Source organism: Nelumbo nucifera, chromosome 2 (assembly GCF_055504915.1).
Source record: "Nelumbo nucifera cultivar China Antique chromosome 2, China Antique-T2T, whole genome shotgun sequence".
In the NCBI taxonomy this organism is placed as follows: domain Eukaryota; kingdom Viridiplantae; phylum Streptophyta; class Magnoliopsida; order Proteales; family Nelumbonaceae; genus Nelumbo; species Nelumbo nucifera.
Genome location: NC_142650.1, coordinates 86,307,325 through 86,326,975, shown reverse-complemented (window position 1 = coordinate 86,326,975; position 19,651 = coordinate 86,307,325). Strand labels below are relative to the sequence as shown.

General features: G+C 37.7%; 1 protein-coding gene across 3 annotated transcripts in view; it reads right to left on the bottom strand.

The window, feature by feature from the left end:
* LOC104589028 (rhodanese-like/PpiC domain-containing protein 12, chloroplastic) overlaps window positions 1-6,105 on the bottom strand; it is a 47,889-nt gene extending 41,784 nt beyond the window's left edge. For 2 of the 3 annotated variants that reach the window (XM_010247200.3, XM_088898391.1), the window contains exons 1-3: window positions 5,787-6,105; window positions 5,213-5,326; window positions 4,346-4,437 (exon numbers count right to left, since the gene is read on the bottom strand). In XM_010247200.3, coding sequence (XP_010245502.1) covers window positions 4,346-4,437; window positions 5,213-5,326; window positions 5,787-6,030 — 450 coding nt within the window. In that variant the 5' untranslated portion in view covers window positions 6,031-6,105. The remainder of the gene's footprint in view (window positions 1-4,345; window positions 4,438-5,212; window positions 5,327-5,786) is intronic. The other variant, XM_010247202.3, reaches the window with a different exon arrangement.
* Between the last annotated feature and the right edge of the window lie 13,546 nt (window positions 6,106-19,651).

Genomic DNA, 19,651 nt, shown 5'->3' with positions numbered 1-19,651 from the left:
CCATCCTGACACCTGAAACCAGCTCTCTTCGAACAGCCGAGTAGAAGGTTTTCTACCAACCACACAAAACCACAACAACTTCACTCATTGGAGGCATGAAAACCCCCAGAAGAAGAAAACGATCAGTCCTTTTTTTTCTTTCTGAGAAACACCTAGCTATCAATGAGAATTCTGCAAAACCCCAGGAGAGTATGCGCTGAATAGAAGGAGAAAAAGAAGATTGATCTGAACTAGTTATCGTGGCTTTGATACCATGATAGAATTCAGATGTAGTGTTCGTACAATTTCAGATAATAATAATAATAATAATAATAATAAGAATAAGAATAAGAATAAGAATAAGAATAAGAATAAGAATAAGAATAATAAGAATAAGAATAATAATAAGAATAAGAATAATAATAAGAAGAAGAAGAAGAAGCAGAAGAAGAAGAAAAAGAGAAGAGAAGGAGAGAAAACTGTTCTAGTTGAACTAGAGAGAAAAGTCACTTCTCTAGTCGGCCAGACTTTATTTATACCTTTCTAAACAATCAGAATTACTCTTATGCCCTCACTTAAGTGAGAGACACATAAGCTAACTTAAGATCTACTCATAATTACATTTAACATATAACTTAATGTAAAAAGCCTATTCTACCCTTCTACAGCTGAGTCTAACAGTTCTTACAATGGTCTCTGTAAAATTTAATAGAATTGGTCGTCGAGTGGTGTGGCCTTCTTCAGGGAATTGCCACGTGTCCTTCTCCACCATCCAGTTGTATCATCCCACCCCCCTTAAGACATGCCTTGTCCTCGAGGCTTGCCCTGTGGAATTTCTTCTACAGTTCGCTCCAGTTCTCCCAGGTGGCATCTTTTGATCTTGTTCCCTCCCACAGGATCAGAACTTCTGTAGTTGCCTTGTTGCCTCTCTTAACCGAACACCTATCTAGGACGGCGACAGGGTTGGGCTGCAGTGTTCCATCCGCCAACAGAGGTGGCAGGTCTTGGTGAGTAACAGAGTGATCACCTACCTTGGCCTTAAGCCAGGACACATGAAATACAGGATGGATTCCACTTCCTTCTAGCAGGTCAAGCCGATAAGCAACAGCTCCTATTTTCTCGAGAACCATAGTAGCGAGCAGATAACTTTTGAGATTTGCAGGCAGCAACTGAACTCTGTCTTTATGGTTGAAGCCGCAGGAATACCCAGTCTCCAACTTGGAAAACTCTTTCAGTCATTCCCTTGTCTGCCATTCTTTTCATTATGTTTTGGTTTACTTGGAGGTTCTCTCTTTGTTTTGTTAATGCAATTTCTCTCTCCCTTAGCTCTTGGTCAACAGACTGCACCTGAGTCGTCCCTGGAATGTATGATATCAGGGTAGGTGGAGGATATCCATACAAAGCCTGGAATGGAGTGGTTTTTGAAGCCAGATGGAAGGTGATATTGTACCACCATTCTTCCAGGGAAATCCATTTGATCCAGGAATGGGGTTGGGTATTGGTAAAACAGTGAAGATAGGTCTCCAAGGTCCTATTGAGCACCGCCGTTTGCCCATCCGTCTGTGGATGGTATGAGGAACTCATGTTGAGACAGGTCCCTTGAATTCTGAACAATTCCTTCTAGAAATTGCCGGTGAAGATTGGATCCCTATCACTTAGTAAAGACTGAGGTAACCCATGTAGCTTGAAGACCCCTTCCATGAAAGTCTTAGCAACTTCTAAGGCTGTGAAAGGGTGAGAAAGAGGCAAGAAGTGTCCATATTTGGTGAATCTGTCCACAACTACAAGGATCACTGTCTTTCTGTTGGAAGGGGGCAGACCTTCTATGAAGTCAAGAGAAATATCAGTCCACGCCTGTGCTGGAATGTTCAATGGTTGTAGCAGCCTTGGGGTGGGTACATTCTCTGCTTTATTCCTCTGGCACATTTCACACTCCTTGACCCAAGGTTTTACTTCTTTTCTATACCCCTTCCACCAACATACCCTCTTCAATCTCTACATAGTATTATGAAATCCTGAATGCCCACCAGATGGAGTTTCATGGGCTTCTTCAAACAGCGTTCTCCTAAAATTAGAAGTGGGACTCAACACTATTCTGCCCTTCTTCCAAAGCATTCCTTTTCTCCACTCATATTTAGTCTTTGAAGTCCCTTTTATGAGCTCTTGGATGATGCTCTGTAATTGGGAGTCTTTGGAAACTTCCTTTTTTAGCTCTTCTACCCAGCTTGGCACTTGCATTGAAATTGCCAACATCTCACCTCCACTTTTACGAGAGAGCATCAGCCACAATGTTTTCTCTTCCCCTTTTGTACCTGATCTCATAATCGTACCCAATCAGTTTGCTCAAGAGTCTCTGCTGGATTGGTGTCATGAGCTTTTACTGTAGGATACAACCCAAGCTTCTGTGGTCTATGAGAATATGGAATTTGTTGCCAAGGAGATAAAATCTCCATTTCTTAACTGCTGTGACTATAGATAATAATTCTTTGTCATATGTGGAGAAATTCAGAGTCTGTCCCTTAAGTGCCTTCCTAAAGTAAGCCAGAGGTCTCCCATTTTGGGAGAGAACTGCCCCAACCCTCCTCCACTAGCATCACATTCTAGGGTGAAAGGTTGGCTGAAGTTTGGGGTGGCCAACACTGGAGCTGTGGTCATGGCTATTTTCATTGAAACCCAAAAATTCAATGAAAATTCAATGAAAATTCTGAAAATCAAAAAGACAAAAAACCCAAAAATTCTGAAAATTAGAGTTTTGCTTGGAATTTTGCATTGAAACCTAGCAAAGTGAATAATAATGGAGAACAGTGAGGAAGTACTAAATTAGGTAGGGATATAAAGTGATATTGTACAAAAAGACAAAAAACAATCCATGGAGAAAAGGACAAAGAAAAGTTAAAACTACAGAAATTGAAAAGGAAAGGTCCTATCAAAAAGACTAATTGAAAAAGGAAAAGACGAAATTTATGTAGGTTGTGTGGAAGGTCCCAATAAGTGATTTAAATCCCGGATGAAGGCTAAACGAGATACCAAAAGATCTTGATTAAACTGGTAATAGAGAATTAGAGGTGAAAGAGAATATAGAAAGAAGAGACAAAAAGAAACATCAAAGGTTTATGTTAAGAAGAAAACACAAGGAAGACTTGCACCACTTGAGAAAAAAAAAAACTCTTTGAATTCAACATGGCAGATGACACTGAATAGAGTAGAATGGTCATGTTATTTAGAGCTAAAAGAGATGCTAACCAAAAGATCTTAATTAAATTAGTAATAGAGAATCAAAAGACAAGAAAGAGAGCATAGAAAGAATGAGAAAAAGAAAGAAAAGAGAGGATAAATGCATTAGGGTGTTAGCTCATCATCCTTCTGTTGTACAGTTTTAAATTTTTATTAAAGTTTTCCTTTTTACTTGCCAAAAAATAATAAGAAACTCATAAGGAAGACTTGTACCACTTGGAGGGGGGAGGGGGGGAAGCTTTCAATTCAACATGGCACTGAATATAGTGGAATGGTAGAACAAGATTCATGTAACAGATCTCATGGTTGGGATAAGGCTTTGTTGAGTTAAGATGGTGAAAGTGAAATTTGTTTCAGAGTGTGTCTGATAGTCCAGGTAGAACAGCTTGGGCACACATTCTAGGTCAACTAGTCAAGATTCAATGACCATTCTTTATGACAAATAATTCAAACAAATTGTTTATCAACAAATCTGAATAAATTAAATAATACAATGTATGAAATAAATTATCCTTGATGCAACTTTCATCAACATCTGGCATGTTTATGCACCAGGTTAATCACCTTCTTTCTCATCAAGTCATCAGCTGAAGATTGATGTGTGTAGGTATGTGGTTTCAACAGACACATAGGGGCTAGTAGAACCCATAGTGATGATGCTCAAGCAGTTGGATGATTCCCATAGTTTACCAGGTGCATTGTTGATCCAAAGTTCAAAATATCAATACACCCCAATCCGGAAGGGGTATATCAATACTTTGAACTTTTCTTTTTTTAGTTTTTTTTTCAATTTTATAGAATGGGCTATTTTTATATACTTTATTTATTAAAAAAAGACTTCTCAAAATTCCCTTAAAATAGGTGTATCGGGAGTCAAAAGATACGAAATGATACGCCCAAAATGGGGTGTATCACATTGAAATTTTGAACCTTGGATTTACCTTCATGAAGATTTCTCTTTCGGGTTGTTGGCACCTATAACTTTGTAACTATACTTCTATACATTAATAAAAACAGGAAAAAAAAGAAGAAAAGAAAAAGAATAAAAACATAAAAAGGTTTTGAGAATTCGGAGTGGAACATGGCTTGGTAATTTAAAAAGTTGTTGCAAGATTTAAATTGAGTAATATACCATTTGTCCTTTCCGCACCCAACCAAGCATCCCTCCATTTTCTTTGGATGGACAAATCGAGTACTCCACAGCCAAGTCACTCAAATCCTCTCCTAGATGGAACAATAGAATGGCATGAAAGAATGAAATTGATATTATACTCAGCAACATAAAGATAGCTGGAGTTATTTCAATCTTATTAGAGATATGGTTATGTTGATAACATACATGACTTCCAGATTTGCTTTGGATATCCCTTATGTAGAAGTGAGAGATGACAAACTCCCTAAGCTAAGGAAATCCATTTCCATAAATAGCCATTTTCATGAACCACTATAACTTCCTCATTCAATATCAAGCTAAGTGCATTAAGACACTTATAAGCGTAGACAAAGTTTCCTAACATATACCTCTTGTTTCAACTCTTACACATGTACCATTTAGGTAATTTACTCTGTAAAATATCCTACTCTAAGTATACTCCTTTTATATTGGAAAATATGGAAACTAAACTTCATTACTCATGCTATAGGGGGGAAATTTGTTGTATCAATATGTATGCCTTTCAGGTATTGGAAATTGCAATACCCTTGGCAATATATGAACCAAAAAAAGGATTTTTATTCTTAGATGGGAAATAGTAAACGCTCATTTCTGCAATTACGCAATCTAACCTTAATCTATGGCTATCTCATAACAGAAAGAAAAATTACACTATCCCGTGCAATGCACTGTTGAGGGGAAAAGATTGTAAAAGGATGAGATGACCTAACTTTCTTAAGGGGTGCTAAGTACACATTCTTTTGCAAATGATTTATTCCCATAATCAATAAAAATCACAAGAATTGTTGATAAAAAATCTAGATATATATGATTATGAGAGATAACCTCCGGAAACTCTTTGTTGAAGCTCCAATAGAAGCTTAAGGTTGTCTTCACTGACAAGCAAGTGCTGGACCAGTATCTCTCTACCTCCTACACTGTTCACAGCACCAAATGTAGCTGAACAAAAAGAATAAAAAAAGAAATTACAGAATATCAAATGAAGAAGAAGAAGCAGAAAGAATGAATGAATGAATGATATAGACTAGTATAAATCATTTAAAAAAGAAAAACTGAAATTTCTAACCACTGACTAGAATAATGGAATCAGAATGGAGTTATATTAGACACAACCAATTAGCACTAAATAAATATTCAAAAAATAAAACAGATACATCCGTACAGGGAAAGCTGGCATTTATAATAAAAACAATAATCAACCAATTCCAAGGAAAGAATGTCCAAAATTTATCTTTAAATACTGGATAAATTTAAAAAAATTAAAAAGATTCATTAAAAATCAACAAAAGACGGCGGGAAAAGGAAAACCCAGCTCACCCTAAAATGGAAGCACCAAATACACAAACAAAACATCGAAACAGAACAAGAAAAATGACGGGATTTAACAGAATAAACCGACCTCTTCTTTCCAATCTTGATCTGCCCATCAAGGGGGATGCCCACCCCAACCTTCTGAAATGAAGAGAAGATGAAATGGGTGTGAAGTTCATGTTAATAAATGGCAGTAATGAAGCAGATGTAGAGAAGTTGAGAAGGCTCAATGACGCTGACAGGTTGAGAGAAGAAATCAAAGAGAGCCTCGGATTGCAGAGAATTGGAGGTGCTAGAGATGGGAAATGAGAAGGTCTCAACATCACTTTCATTTCGACAGTGCTTGTGCTTGAGCTCAGACCCCTTCGTGCGCTTAGCTGCTTTCCTGTTGTTTGGCGTACTCTGCGATTCGTAGTTTGTAGCAAAACTAAAGGGGCTATCAACGATACCCGTTGATCCTCAACCCGACCCGATTATCTCAACCGGATGGTTCATATACACGACCCGATCCGATAAAATCCGTGTCCGATTATAATATGCGAGAAAGATGTAATACCGTAAATGCTTTGACAAAAAACATCCGGACCGGGCAGTTTAACCGTTGAGTTGTTCAATCCAATCATCGGGTTGTAGGTTTATTATGTGTAAACTTGGCTATAATTTTGCATTCTCACGTCCAATTGGGATGATTTTTTTTATTTTGATTTTGGGTTAACTTTTGGAGATCTATGCATCCTAAAGTTTTATTGGTACCTTATTCCACTATTTTCAATCAAAAAAACCCTTTTTGACCTCAAATCACAATTTTTAATATTTTTATAAATAAAAAATTAAAAAACATAAATAAAATATAAAATAATACATATATTATATGTAATATAATTATAGACACAATCAAATCATGAGGCAAAAACGGTCGGCCTCTGATTGGGTTTTTAAAACATTGATTGATGATACTAACAAAGCCATATTTCCAAAAACAAAAACAAAAACAAAAACAAAAAAAAAAAAAAAAAATTGAGAGAATTGAAATCTCTTCACGAATTCTAGGCCCTTTGAGATGGCTAGAGCTTCAGCTTGGATAGGTGAATTAGCCAACAGAGGTCCACAATGAGCAGCTATCTCATGCTGACAGGGAATTACTCATTAAATCCACCACCACTGCTATCCCTTCTTACTCGATGGCCACTCAACAGGTTCCCCAGTAGGTTTGTTCAAAAAGCAATGCCATTACAAGAGACTTTTAGTGGGGTTACTCTCCTGGTCAGTCTCATACTTATTTATATGGTTGGCACAATTTCATGAGGAGAAAGGAGAATGGTGGATTGGGTTTCTAAGATGTCTCTTTGAAGAATAGGGTTTATCTATGATCAACTCTCTTGGAGGTTCTTAAATGAGCAAGGCTGACTATGGACTTCTATTTTATCTCTTAAGTACCTTGGATCTCAACACTCTTTTTTGACTGTAAAGAAGAAGAGCTCTGACTGTTACATTTGGCGGTTCATATTGCGCTCTAGAAGTGATTAAAGGGCTCAACGATTTTGATCTCTAACGGTTGGAGTTCTAATGTATATGGAGACCCCTAGATCCCCAATAAAATATACTTCCACCCACTACCCACTCTTAGAACTGCAAAGTGGCAACTCTAACTTTGATTAAAGGCAATAGGAGGTTGATGCCATCTCCTCCATGTTTGAACAAGAAGTAGCAAGGGAAGTTATGAATAGAGATCCTCCACTCTCTTCAGAACCGATTTTGCTGGACAATTACACCTCATGGATGTTTTACATGTGCATTGGGGTACAAGTTACTTTGCAATGATCTTGTAGCTCTTCAAATCAACATATTGCCTTCCATGATGTGCCTAAGATTTTTTTTGTGGTGTTGCATCATAGACACACAACCTGTAAGAGCTGCGTTGGCCAAAGCCTCCCCTAGTATTGATAAGACTTTGCCTACTTTATAGTTTGGAAGATGAGGAAATTGATCATTTGTTTTTCCACTACTAAGCTACTACGATTTGGTTTGGTAGAAACCTCTCTCTTTGAACTGGTAACAACAACCCTTGGAATTTATGTCAGTGGATGGTCTTCTAGTGAAATAAACTTGGTAAGGTGCTAGTGATGGTATCAGTTTTTTTTGTGAGGGAACAATCTTTGGCACTAATGGAAGGTATTTTTACTAAAAAAGTTATGGAGGGTATTGATTTCAACCCTTATCGCAACCCACTCTTAAATCAATCAGCTTGTTCTCTTGAAGCTACAAAGAAGTAATCACTCTAACCAGTCAGTCCCTTCACCCCCATCACAGTGCTCACTAGTGTGCCCCCTACATACCCAATAATTAAAAACCATTGTTGATGAATCCAAGGGATTGATCGCTTCTGGTATTGGCATAGTCATTCGAGATCATCAGTGGGCTTTTCATTTTGGATTTTCTATTACATTGGTTTTGATGAGCCAGAGATCACTGAAGCAAGAGCTTTTCAACTTGAGGTTCCTTGGCGGCTTCATTCCATCATTACTGATTACAAGAAGCTTCTGCTAATTTTTCATCATTACTATATCTCCTTCACACCACATACAGGGTAATTAATAAGGCTGCACATACACTTGCTAAACATGGTTGTAATGTTCTAAGACCAATCTCTTGGTCCATTCCTCCAAGTTTTCTTAGGCATGTACTTTCAGATGATTTGATGCAATGAATTAGCCTGTGGGCTTTCTCTCCAAAAAGAAAATAGTCATGGGAACAAAACAATGAAGATTTGCCTATACAACGATGAAGGGAAGTTATTGGAAGCATTGACCACCCAATGTGACTAACATGCAAAACTGTGAAGCTATAAATAACATGCAAAACCTGCCTTATCCATCCATGAAAATGTTTTTTTCTGGAATGCTTGAGGCTTGGTTTGGGAAGAATGCAAAAACAAATTAATATGTTCAATGCAAAATCGTCCATGGGATATTTCTAAACCTTGTATTTGCACTCTTCGCAAACTGAACCAAAACAAACAATAAAACATTTGGGAGAGCTCTTATTGATGTATAATTAAGAAACCATAAACCAAACTTCATAATTATTATTGAAACAAGAACTTAGATACAAAAATCCACCAAAATGATGTCAAGACTTGGATATAGTGGATCATACATTGTCAAACCTAAAGAATACTCAAGTGGTATCTAGTTATTGTCGAATAATTAATGACGATATTCGTGTTAATACTACCCACATATTAAGTAGATGCATTAATTCATGGTGATTCATTTGCACAAAGCTTATCTTGAATGGATATCATCAACTGTCTATGAACATTTGAAGGCCACTCAAAGAATGCAAACTTGGCATGAGATACAAACATCGGGAGCTATACATCAACCAAGGTTGATGATCATGGGAGATTTCAACAGTATCTTGGACCCTAGTGAGAAGGATAACTAGCCAGAAGATGAAAGGTTTTTGGGAAACCATTGATCAATGTAACCTTATGGATTTCAGATTGAAAGGGTGAAAATTCACATGGACCAGCCATCAAGATGGCCGTAGCATTCAAGTGAGAATTCATAAAGTGCTAGCAAATCTTCATTGGAAAATGCTCTTTCCCAAACTCATAGTTAACCTACCCAAAGTTAATTCAAATCATAGACCCTTATTGATAGAAATAAAAGATAAATCATCTCCAACTGAAAACCCTTTTTTGTAATATTGAACATGCATGACTTTTGCTTACTGATGTAGTTATAGAGGCCTAGTTTTCTCCTCCATCGTTTTACTCACTTTCTATATATTCAAGGAACTAGGACCCTTCCTAGGCTTGCTAAACATTAGAACAGGAGAACACTAGTTGGGATTCATGCAATATACAAGCTTTGTTAAGCAAAATTAAAGCAAAGAGCCTTTTGGCATTCCTAATTTTGGTTAAATCAGTCAAAGTCCAAGTCAAGCATTATTTTTTATTAATGGTTTTTAAATTAATAAAAATTAATTTTAAAATCAACAATTTTCTAAATATAATATAAAGTGGAAGCAAAATTTATGGCCTATTAGAAGAAAATTTATGGCACTAGAGATGCAAGAAAATGCAAACAAATTAATGGTCCTAATTTAAAGTTTAGTTACCTACGTCATGGTTGGAACTGGAATTGGCCAAAGAAGTGGTTGAAGGAGTAAGAATCCTAAGATACAAGTTAACACTCTTAACCATCTACTAATTCTAGATTAGTGGAGTGACCAACCTAGAGTTGTTCTCATGACCTCTATATACCTCCTTTGGGCATGCAACTCGAAGGAGGACACTTTAGGCTCAATACTCTCAATTGAAAAGTGGTAGATCCTCACTGGGCCTAAGCATGAAACTTTGGGTAGGTCAAACCTGAGCCCAACCTAAGTTTTTGCATGCTTGGGCCTAAGTTTTTGGATTGTGGGCTGAGTCCGGGCCAAAACACTTAGACTTGACCTAAACTTGGGTTGGGCTTGGGTTGAGGGCTTACATAGCTCAAGCCTGGACCGATGTGAGTTTATCTGAAAAAATACATACATAATACACACATATATATAAATAATATACATGTGTATATGTATAAAATATGACTATGTAAAATATATACATAAATTCTTTCAAACCCTACCAACCCATCCAAGCTTGACTTACATGGCCCAGCCCCCAACACCAGCTCAAGCCTAACCAAAGTTGTATTAGGTTAAGTTCAGGTTGGGCCTACTTTGATAAACTTGGACTTAACCTTGGGTTAGACTAGGCCCAAGCCTGAGCTTTACACCTTTAGGGTTGGACCTAGGTTGACTGTCAACCTAACCCGACCTGCCCAAGTTGCACCCCTAATTAGGTCCTTAATCTTGAAGAAACTTACATCCAAACCTTACTACTTGACCAACTTGACAAACAATTGCCCCATCACCATGGGTTGATTACTTTTCCAACTTGAGTTCTCAACCCCTATTTATAGAGGGGTTTGACTTAAAACCTTTTAGATTGGGGTTCCTATGAATTTGTACTTAATTGGGTCAATATTTATTAAGAATTTCAAACCTTAAGAGGTTGTGCAAGCAAGAACCATAATTTATGCCTCTTTAATTTGAATTAAAACTTGTTTAAACCAATTTGAATGCATAGACATCAATCACAACAAGTTTTTTGATTGCCACTATTGTATATGGTTGCCCAAAGATGGTTGTTTCCTATAAGCACCGCTTTTAGTTGAGTATTGGGTGTGTATAAACTTGGATTATGTTAAAATGTTGGTAACATGATTGAAATTCAAACATTTAGACACCCCATTTTTGCACACTTCCATCATCTCTTATCTCTTTACAACACTTCGAGTTTCAAAAAATTCATCATTTAGTCACTTAGAAAATTTTGGGGAATTTATGAAATTTTATAAATTTGGACTTTTAGGAAACCAAAACCTTTAGATATGTAGAAACTAAAATTCCAAACCAAACTCTCCATTTGGAATCTTTTCAATCCAAAGCCTAATCAGCATTAGACTTGAAATCAAATCCATCCCCAAGCCAGAACAACCCCATCTGAACCTATCCCTTGCAGATCAACTTGATTAGACCTTTGATCAACAATCTATCAAGTTTGGTTATTCTGCAACCCTTCAATCAAAATTTGACAATATTGATTGCGAGCATCAGAAAATGGCTCACTTTGGTTGATTTGGAGTCGCCACCCATCAGTCAAGTGAAATGGAGGTGATGGAACCTTTGGAATTATGTTGAAAATCATTTTGGTTTATTAGTGACTCCAAACTCAAGGTACTAGCTTAACGAATCTAGGTAAGACATAGATGGGAGAGGGAAGGGATTAGACACCCATCTCCTAAGTTCCAAAACAAGCACGAATAAATAGTTATTCAAGCAAAATAATAATTGAGAAAGCAAACCACAAAACCATCACATGAAAACTCCCTTAATTATATTTATTTATTTATTTATTTTCTTTTTTGAACTTAATTTTTATTAATTGTTTATATTATTTTGTATTTGGTTTTATTGGACTAGCAAATTTATTTTCTTTTTATTCTTTCATCAGAATTTTTTAAACCTTTTTTTATTTTTTTTAATTTTAATAATTTTTTTATTTTTTTTTTATATTTATTTGCTATGTTTTCCATTACGGTTCGACTATGATATGGAAAAGATATGATATCGAAAAAACAACTAACCAATAAATTGGAATCATAAACATGGTAGCGAATCGGGTGTCATTTATCAAAATTCATGGGTGGGCTTTGATTGGTCAAAACTCTTTTTGTATCATGTCTTTCCCATATCATAGATTTCCCCTTTCCATTATTGTTCCTTTTCATGGCATATTCCCCTTCCTCCTAAATATGACTAAATCTATTGAACTAACCTCTCTATTCCCCACTTTACCTAATTTATTTATTTATTTATTCTTTAGTTTTTTATTTTCCATTTTTTGGTTACGTTAGTTTTCCTTCCCAACCAATTATCCTTCCCACTTTGAGTGTGCAAAAGAAATGAGGATTCACCTCGGTTCCTTTACATTCTCTTATGGCTATCTCCCTCATTTTTATTGAATTAATGACCCTCGATGACTAGAAATCTCACATCCATGGACACTTCCAACCATATTTCATGATCTCCAATTTGCAGGTAAGTATAGTGCCCTTAGTCTTAAATAGAATCAAACATTTGAGGCCACACATCAATCATCAAAGAAATGAGCATTTATCACACTATAGAATCTTAAATAGAACAAACATTATAAATAATTGGTTGGTAAAACAACAAAGAGAAATGGAATGTATACTAAGATTCAAATTTTTTTTAGCCATTCTATTCAAACTTCAATGAAAAATAGAGTAGAACTCAATGAAATAAACAAAGATATTATAGACGTAATGGATAGTCTTGACAGTAAAGCCAACTAGAAATAAGAGAGAGAAGAAGAGAGAAGGAAGAAGTTGGCGACAATGGAATAGTTCTGGTGGCGCAAAATTCTATTAATATTTATAGGCCATCTAAAATAAAAGGGAAAAAGACCCTTGTGCCCCTACTATAAATAAAGTACAATAACAAAAAATAAAAAAATACTTTAAACCGACCAAACAGACCCTAACAAGACAAAAACTAAACTATTTCAACACTCTCGCTCAAGTTGGAGCATAGATGTCAATCATGCCTAATTTGTCACACAAATCATTATGATGCACATGATGAAGACCCTTGGTGAAGATGTCTGCAAGTTGTTCTTCTGAGCTGGCATATGGAGTGCACACTTCTCCACTAACAAGTTTTTCTCTAATAAAATGGTTGTCCAATTCAATGTGTTTCGTCCTTATCATGGAGGACTGGATTAGCAGCAATATTGACAACAACTTTATTGTCGCAATAGAGTGACATAGGGTTGTTAACTGCAAAACCCAGTTCACCTAACAGGTTTCTTATCCACATGATTTCAGCAACTCCATGAGACATAACTTTGTGTTCTGCTTTAGCACTAGATCTAGCCACCACACTTTGCTTCTTACTTCTCTAGGTGAACAAGTTCCCTCCTAGAAAGGTACAATACCCACTGGTAGACTTTAGGTCATCGACTGCCCCTACCCAATCAGCACCAATATATACTTCCACCTTTAGATGTCCATGTTTCTAGAATAGCAAACCAACTCCTGAAAAATTCTTGAGGTATTTAAGGATCCTCTCTACAGCTTTAAAGTGAGTTGTCCTAGGATTGTGCATGAACTGACTAAGGACACCTACTACATAAGCAACATTAGGCCTGGTCATAAACAAATATAAAAGTCTCCCTATAAGTCTTTGAAACTTCTTCACATCTTTCAAAAACTCCTCCTGACTGTCTTCCAGCTGATGGTTAGGTTCAATTGGTGAGTCAATTGGTTTCACCCCTAGCTTGCTTATATCTTCTAGTACATATTTCCTTTGGGAAATAAAGATGCCCTTTTGAGAGAGGGAAACTTCAATTCCAAGGAAATAACGTAAGGGTCCTAGATCCTTCACCTCAAATTGAGTGGCTAAGAATTTTTTCAATTTCTGTATTTTAGTCTCCCAATCTCTTGTGATCACTATGTCATCCACATACACAATTAAAGATGCAATTTTCCCTTCACCTTTCTTTACAAATAGAGTGTGGTCTGATTGGCATTGTTTGAACCCCATCTAGTGAATTGCTAAGTGGAACTTACTAAACCAAGCCCGAGGTGATTGTTTTAACCTATATAAAGATTTTTTTAACCTGTACACCTTCTTCTCACTACCTTTGGCACAAAACCCTAGAGGTTGAGTCATGCACACTTCCTCTTCTGAGTCACCATTCAAAAAAGCATTCTTAATGTCCAACTGGTGAAATTCCCAGTCAAGATTTGTTGCCAATGAGAGAAGAATCCTAATAGAGTTCATCTTGGCTGCTGGAGCAAATGTCTCTACATAGTCTACTCCATATAGCTATGTAAAACCTTTTGCCACCAATCTGGCCTTGTACCTTTCAATAGTTCCATCATCCTTATGCTTTACTATAAACACCCACTTGCATCCCACTAGTTCATTCCCTTCAAGAAGATCTGCCACTCCCAAGTGCCATTTTTGTGCAATGAATCAATTTCTTCCTTTATTGCATCTATCCATTTAGGTTTGGATAAAGCTTCTGTCATATTCTTAGGAATAGTGATACTATCAATGGAAGAGAGGAATGCCTGATATGAAGGTGAAATATGGTCATAGAACACAAAGGGAGAGATAAGATGATTAGTAGTACATGATCTAACACCCTTTCTCTTACTAATAGAAACATCAAGATCATTAATGACAGGGGAATCAACATTGAGAGGTTAAGGCATATCAATAGGAACAAGTGTACCTGGCTAATGAGGAGGATCTACCTCTATAGAGAATCTGATGATGTTGGTTGCACAGTTTCAGGTTCCATGGCTCTTGAACTTTGTTGGCTCTTGTGGCGGTGAAAAAGACACAAAATGGAGGAGGATCAGGAAGAGGAGGTAACTAAGTCTGAGCCTGGGTGTGTTTCTCCTCAACCTTACTCTCCCCCTGAGGAGAAATTGAGAAGAAAGGTTGACTCTCAAAAATGGATATTGTTAGACAGTGTATGCCCTTAGCTCCAATCAGAGTGATGTATAAATACATTTATTGTAAATGAATAAAAGTACATAATTGTATCATATTATCATTGGTGTGTTTCTGTGTATTTACCCCTTAAACTAGACACTTATGAGACTTGTGTTAGTTTAGAATGTTCTTAGCCATTGGATATACTTGGGGAGTTTATGGGTGTTACAAGGTGGCTTGGCCCAGGGACCACTTAAGGTAAGTGTTGGGCCCATAGAGCCCATTTGATGGGTTTTCAATGGGTGCACTGTCCTTAACAGTGTATTCGGCCAGGCCTTGTAATAAAGGCTGGGCCGAACCCATGTGGCTGATGTGTAGATCAATGCTTGGGTCTCACGCCATACAAGGAAGCCCAACTGGGCAGCAGTTAGGAAGGTTAAGTGAGTACATAAGCTTAATGGGCCTAAAGCCCATTTCGAACTGGGCTATTTATTTAGTTAATAATGGGGCGAATTTTGAGATGGATTAGCAGATAGGATAGGGTCTTGACCCTATCCACTCAAAGAGTCGAGATCTGAATGTGATTCAGATCTAGAAACCTCCTAATGAGATTAGGAGAAAACTAATCTAATCTGCAGATAAGATAAGGGTTTATCCTTATCACCTGAAGAGAAGGTTGATCCAAATATGATTTGGATAAGTTGCTCCTAATGAGATTAGGAGCTGATCTTTTTAGGTTAACAAAAGAAGAAGGGGGCGGCAGCCTTTAGGAGACACACATTAGATTTTCTTCAGTGCTAAAATCAAGAAGAGAGAATTCTGCACCCTGTGAATACTCTCTTGCCGCCTCCCTGTTCTTGCCGCCCTATTTGCCAGTTCGATCTCCAGTTGTGGGAGAAGTCAAGGTTCGATCTTGACATCAGTTCTTTGAGAAAGAATTGATAGGAAGCTGTGCTCACGTGCCATCCTGCTGATTCTTGTGAAGGATAGAGTTCTTGGAGAAGAACACTGCTGATTCTGCTCCATCTTGCACTGCGCCATCTTTAGTGGGAGCAGTCTTTGGATCCTTTCCTACTCCTTTTGGTTCAGATCTGGTTCAGTTTATGGTTCAAGAATGATCATTGAAAATATGATTTTCTAAAATAGGGAATGCGATTCCCAGTTGAAGGGAGAGAAAAATTTTTGAAATTCGCCCCTTATTCCGCAATCTTTGGGCGTCCATACGATGGATCTCTCATCCCTTCAGTGGTATCAGAGCCTGGTTCAAATCTTGAACCAATTTGTTTCAGATCTGAACCTGCGCAAATGGGCAGAAGGCGTTCTACCCGATTTGCGCAGATATGGGTTTTGGGAAATTTGTTCCCAAAATTAATGGGCGAATAATCTGAAATTAATTTTACATAAATCTGATTATTATTTAGAATTGTTCTTTATGTTTTTCTTGATTTATGGGCTGTTCGTACAAGAGGAGATCGAATTCTTTGTTTGCGCAGGGAACCTGCGATTTTGCAGTTCTTGAATTATTTTTGGTCTGTAAATAATTTTTTTTTATTTTCTAGACTCAATGTATAGGTATTCAATCTGACGTAATTATTAATAGAAATAGGATTTCTATTTATTTTATTTTGGATCGAAGATGGCGGCGCAGAGAAGGAGATTTCGCAGAGAAGGAGATTTCACAGAGAAGGAGATTTCACAGATGAGAGAATCGCTATCTGCGATTTGCAGTTTGTGAAACTGCATTCTGTGATCTAACCTCTGTTTTGCAGGATGGATTGTGCGAACAACCCTGATTGACTGATTCTTGTTTTTCTTTTATCAGTATTTAATTTTAGATTATTTTCTTGAATTAAAGATTTAATTAAAGATCAAACCCTAGACCCATTCGAACCAAGATTGGTTCAAATAGTTTGAACCGAATCAAGGGTTTAATCGAGGCTGAAAGTCAGCCCTAATTTTCCCACTAATGGGCCTAAGGATTGGTGTTTAATTAAATGGTTAATTCGGCCCAACCTGTAAAGGCCCAGTTTTAAAAGGTTAAAACTACTAAAAGCCCACTTAACATTTAAAGCTATATGGATTGAACCATTCGGCCCATATACTTAGATAATATTAATGGTTAATATTATGGATTTAAAATGGGCTTCAAATGGGCTTTACAGATGGTTAATTGATTGGAATCAATTTATCCCTGCATGTGATGTATGGATGTGTGATGTGCTACGTACATGGGCCATAAGTACTTGGCCCATGCTCAATCGACAGTGGCTCTTGCACACACCATGGCTGAAATTTGCCAATCTATCTCCAAGGTCTAGGGCAACACTGAAATTTGGTCTGGTTCAGGGTTTCAAGAAAACCCACACCGCATGTACCTCAGGTCTCACCCAGGCAGCTGAGAGAAGCCACCCCAACAAAGTTGGCGGCACATCAGTGTCAGCCTTGGCAAGATAAATCTCCCTAGATCTATCCAACAACTCTGAAGATTCTAAACTAACACGAGTCTCATATGTGTCCAGTTTAAGGGTATTACATAGAAACATAACACAATAACATGAATCAAATATGTACTTTATTCATTTACAATAAATGTCATAATGTACATCAAGCTGATTGGAGCTAAGGGCATACACTATCTAATAGCTCCCACTTGCACTTAGGTCCAATCGAGTATAAGCTGGAGTCTCATACTTTCCACGTGTTTCTCAAACACTTTCTATGTCAGTGGCTTAGTCAATGGGTATGCTACATTTTCCGTTGATGCTACCATCTAAATCTAGACGTCCCCTCTTCCAATTATCTCCCATAGTACGTGGTACTTTCTCTCGATGTGCTTTGACTTCGAATGGGCTCGTGGCTGCTTAGCCTGAGCATTGGCTCCAGTGTTGTCACACAATAGTGGAATGGGTGATGTGCTGGATGGGATGACTCCTAATTCCTTAATGAACTTTTTCATCCAGATTGCTTCCTTGGCAACTTCACTTGCGGCAATGTACTCGGCCTCGGTTATGAAATCTGTAGTGGACCCTTGTCTGCTGCTTTTCCAGCTAACTGCATAGGACCCCATTGTGAAGATGTATCCAGATGTAGACTTTCTATCATTAGGGTCTGACTGGAAATCGCCATCAGTATACCCTTGGATCTATAGTGAACTACCATTGAATACCAAACAAAACTCTTTTGTCCTTCGAAGGTATTTCAGTATGTTCATTACAACAATCCAATGCTCTTATCTTGGGTTAGATTGGTATGTACTTACCACACTCACGACCTGAGTAATGTCTGGCCAAGTGCACAACATGGCATACATGATGCTCCCTACGGCAAAGGCTTAGGGAACTTCTTTCATGCCCTCAATCTCCTCAGGTGTCTTGGAAGACATCCCCTGGAAGAGAATGACTCCATGCCTGAAAGGAATATTTCCTTTCTTGGAGTTCTCCATACTATATCTCTTGACTATTTTGTCAACATAAGTAGATTGGGATAATCCTATTATCTTCTTCGATCTATCTCTATAAGGTCTAAGTCCCAAGATATAAGAGACTTTTTCAAGATCTTTCCTGGTGAATTGCTATGAAAGTGATACTTTCACCGTAGTTAACATTCCTATATCATTCCCAATGAGTAGAATGTCGTCTACATACATAACCAAGAACGTAACCTTATCCCCACTGGTCTTCCTGTAAATACAGGGTTCATCCGGATTCTGCTCAAAGTCAAACTATTTTACGGTAGAGTCAAACCGGATGTTCCATCTCCTAGAAGCTTGCTTAAGTCCATATATGGATCGATTAAGTTTATATACCATGTGTTCCTGACCTGCGGCTATGAAACCTTGTAGTTGCTGCATATAGATATCTTTAGTATGATCTCCATTCAGGAACGTGGTTTTGACATCCATTTGTCAAATCTTGTAGTTATGGTATACTACTACAACTAGCAGGACCTTAATAGATTTAAGCATGGCCACGGGCGAAAAGGGTTCCTCATAGTCGATTCCCTCTTCCCGAGTGTACCCTTTCGCCACAAGATGAGCCTTGTAGGTCTCAACCTTATCATCAAGGCCCTTCTTCCTCTTATAGATCCATTTGCAACCAATTTCTTTTACCCTAGGGGGGCGATCTACTAGACTCCAGACTCCATTGGTCTCCATTAAGTTAATCTCAGCTCTCATGGCATCTACCCACTTCAAGGAATCTATGTCCAACATAGCTTTCGTATAAGTCACGGGATCCTCCTCACTGGTCGTGGCTTCCACCAAGTAACTTTCTTGGTCATAGCTGTAACGAGCTGGAGGCCTGAATACCCAGGTAGATCTCTTAAGTTGGGTATTAACTAGAGCTTGTGGGACATCTCCCACTACCCCTGAGCTCTCCTCATCAAGAACAACTTCCGGACGATGATTGTTCAGGATATAATATTCCTCCAAGAAATGGGCATTTCGACTACGAAACACTTTCTACTCTCTTGGGTCATAGAATAAATACCCTACAGAGCCTTTGGGGTAACCTACAAATAGGCAACGGTTGGTCTTGGGTTCCAATTTGTTAGCACTTGTTCTTTTAACATTTGTTGGATAACCCCAAATTTTCAAGTGTCTTACAGTTGGTTTCTTACTAGTCCAAAGCTCATAGGGAATCTTCGGAACGGATTTGGTTGGAAGTCGGTTCAGCACATATATTGCAATCTCTAATGTGTATCTCCAAAAGGATGTAGGTAATTTCGAGTGGACGAGAAGTGATCGGACCATATCCAATAAAGTTTGGTTCCTCCTCTTTGACACACCGTTTAATATTGGTGTAGTAGGAGGAGCCAGTTGTGATAGTATCCCGTTTTTCTTTAAGTAGTCCCTGAATTCGTCAGAGAGATATT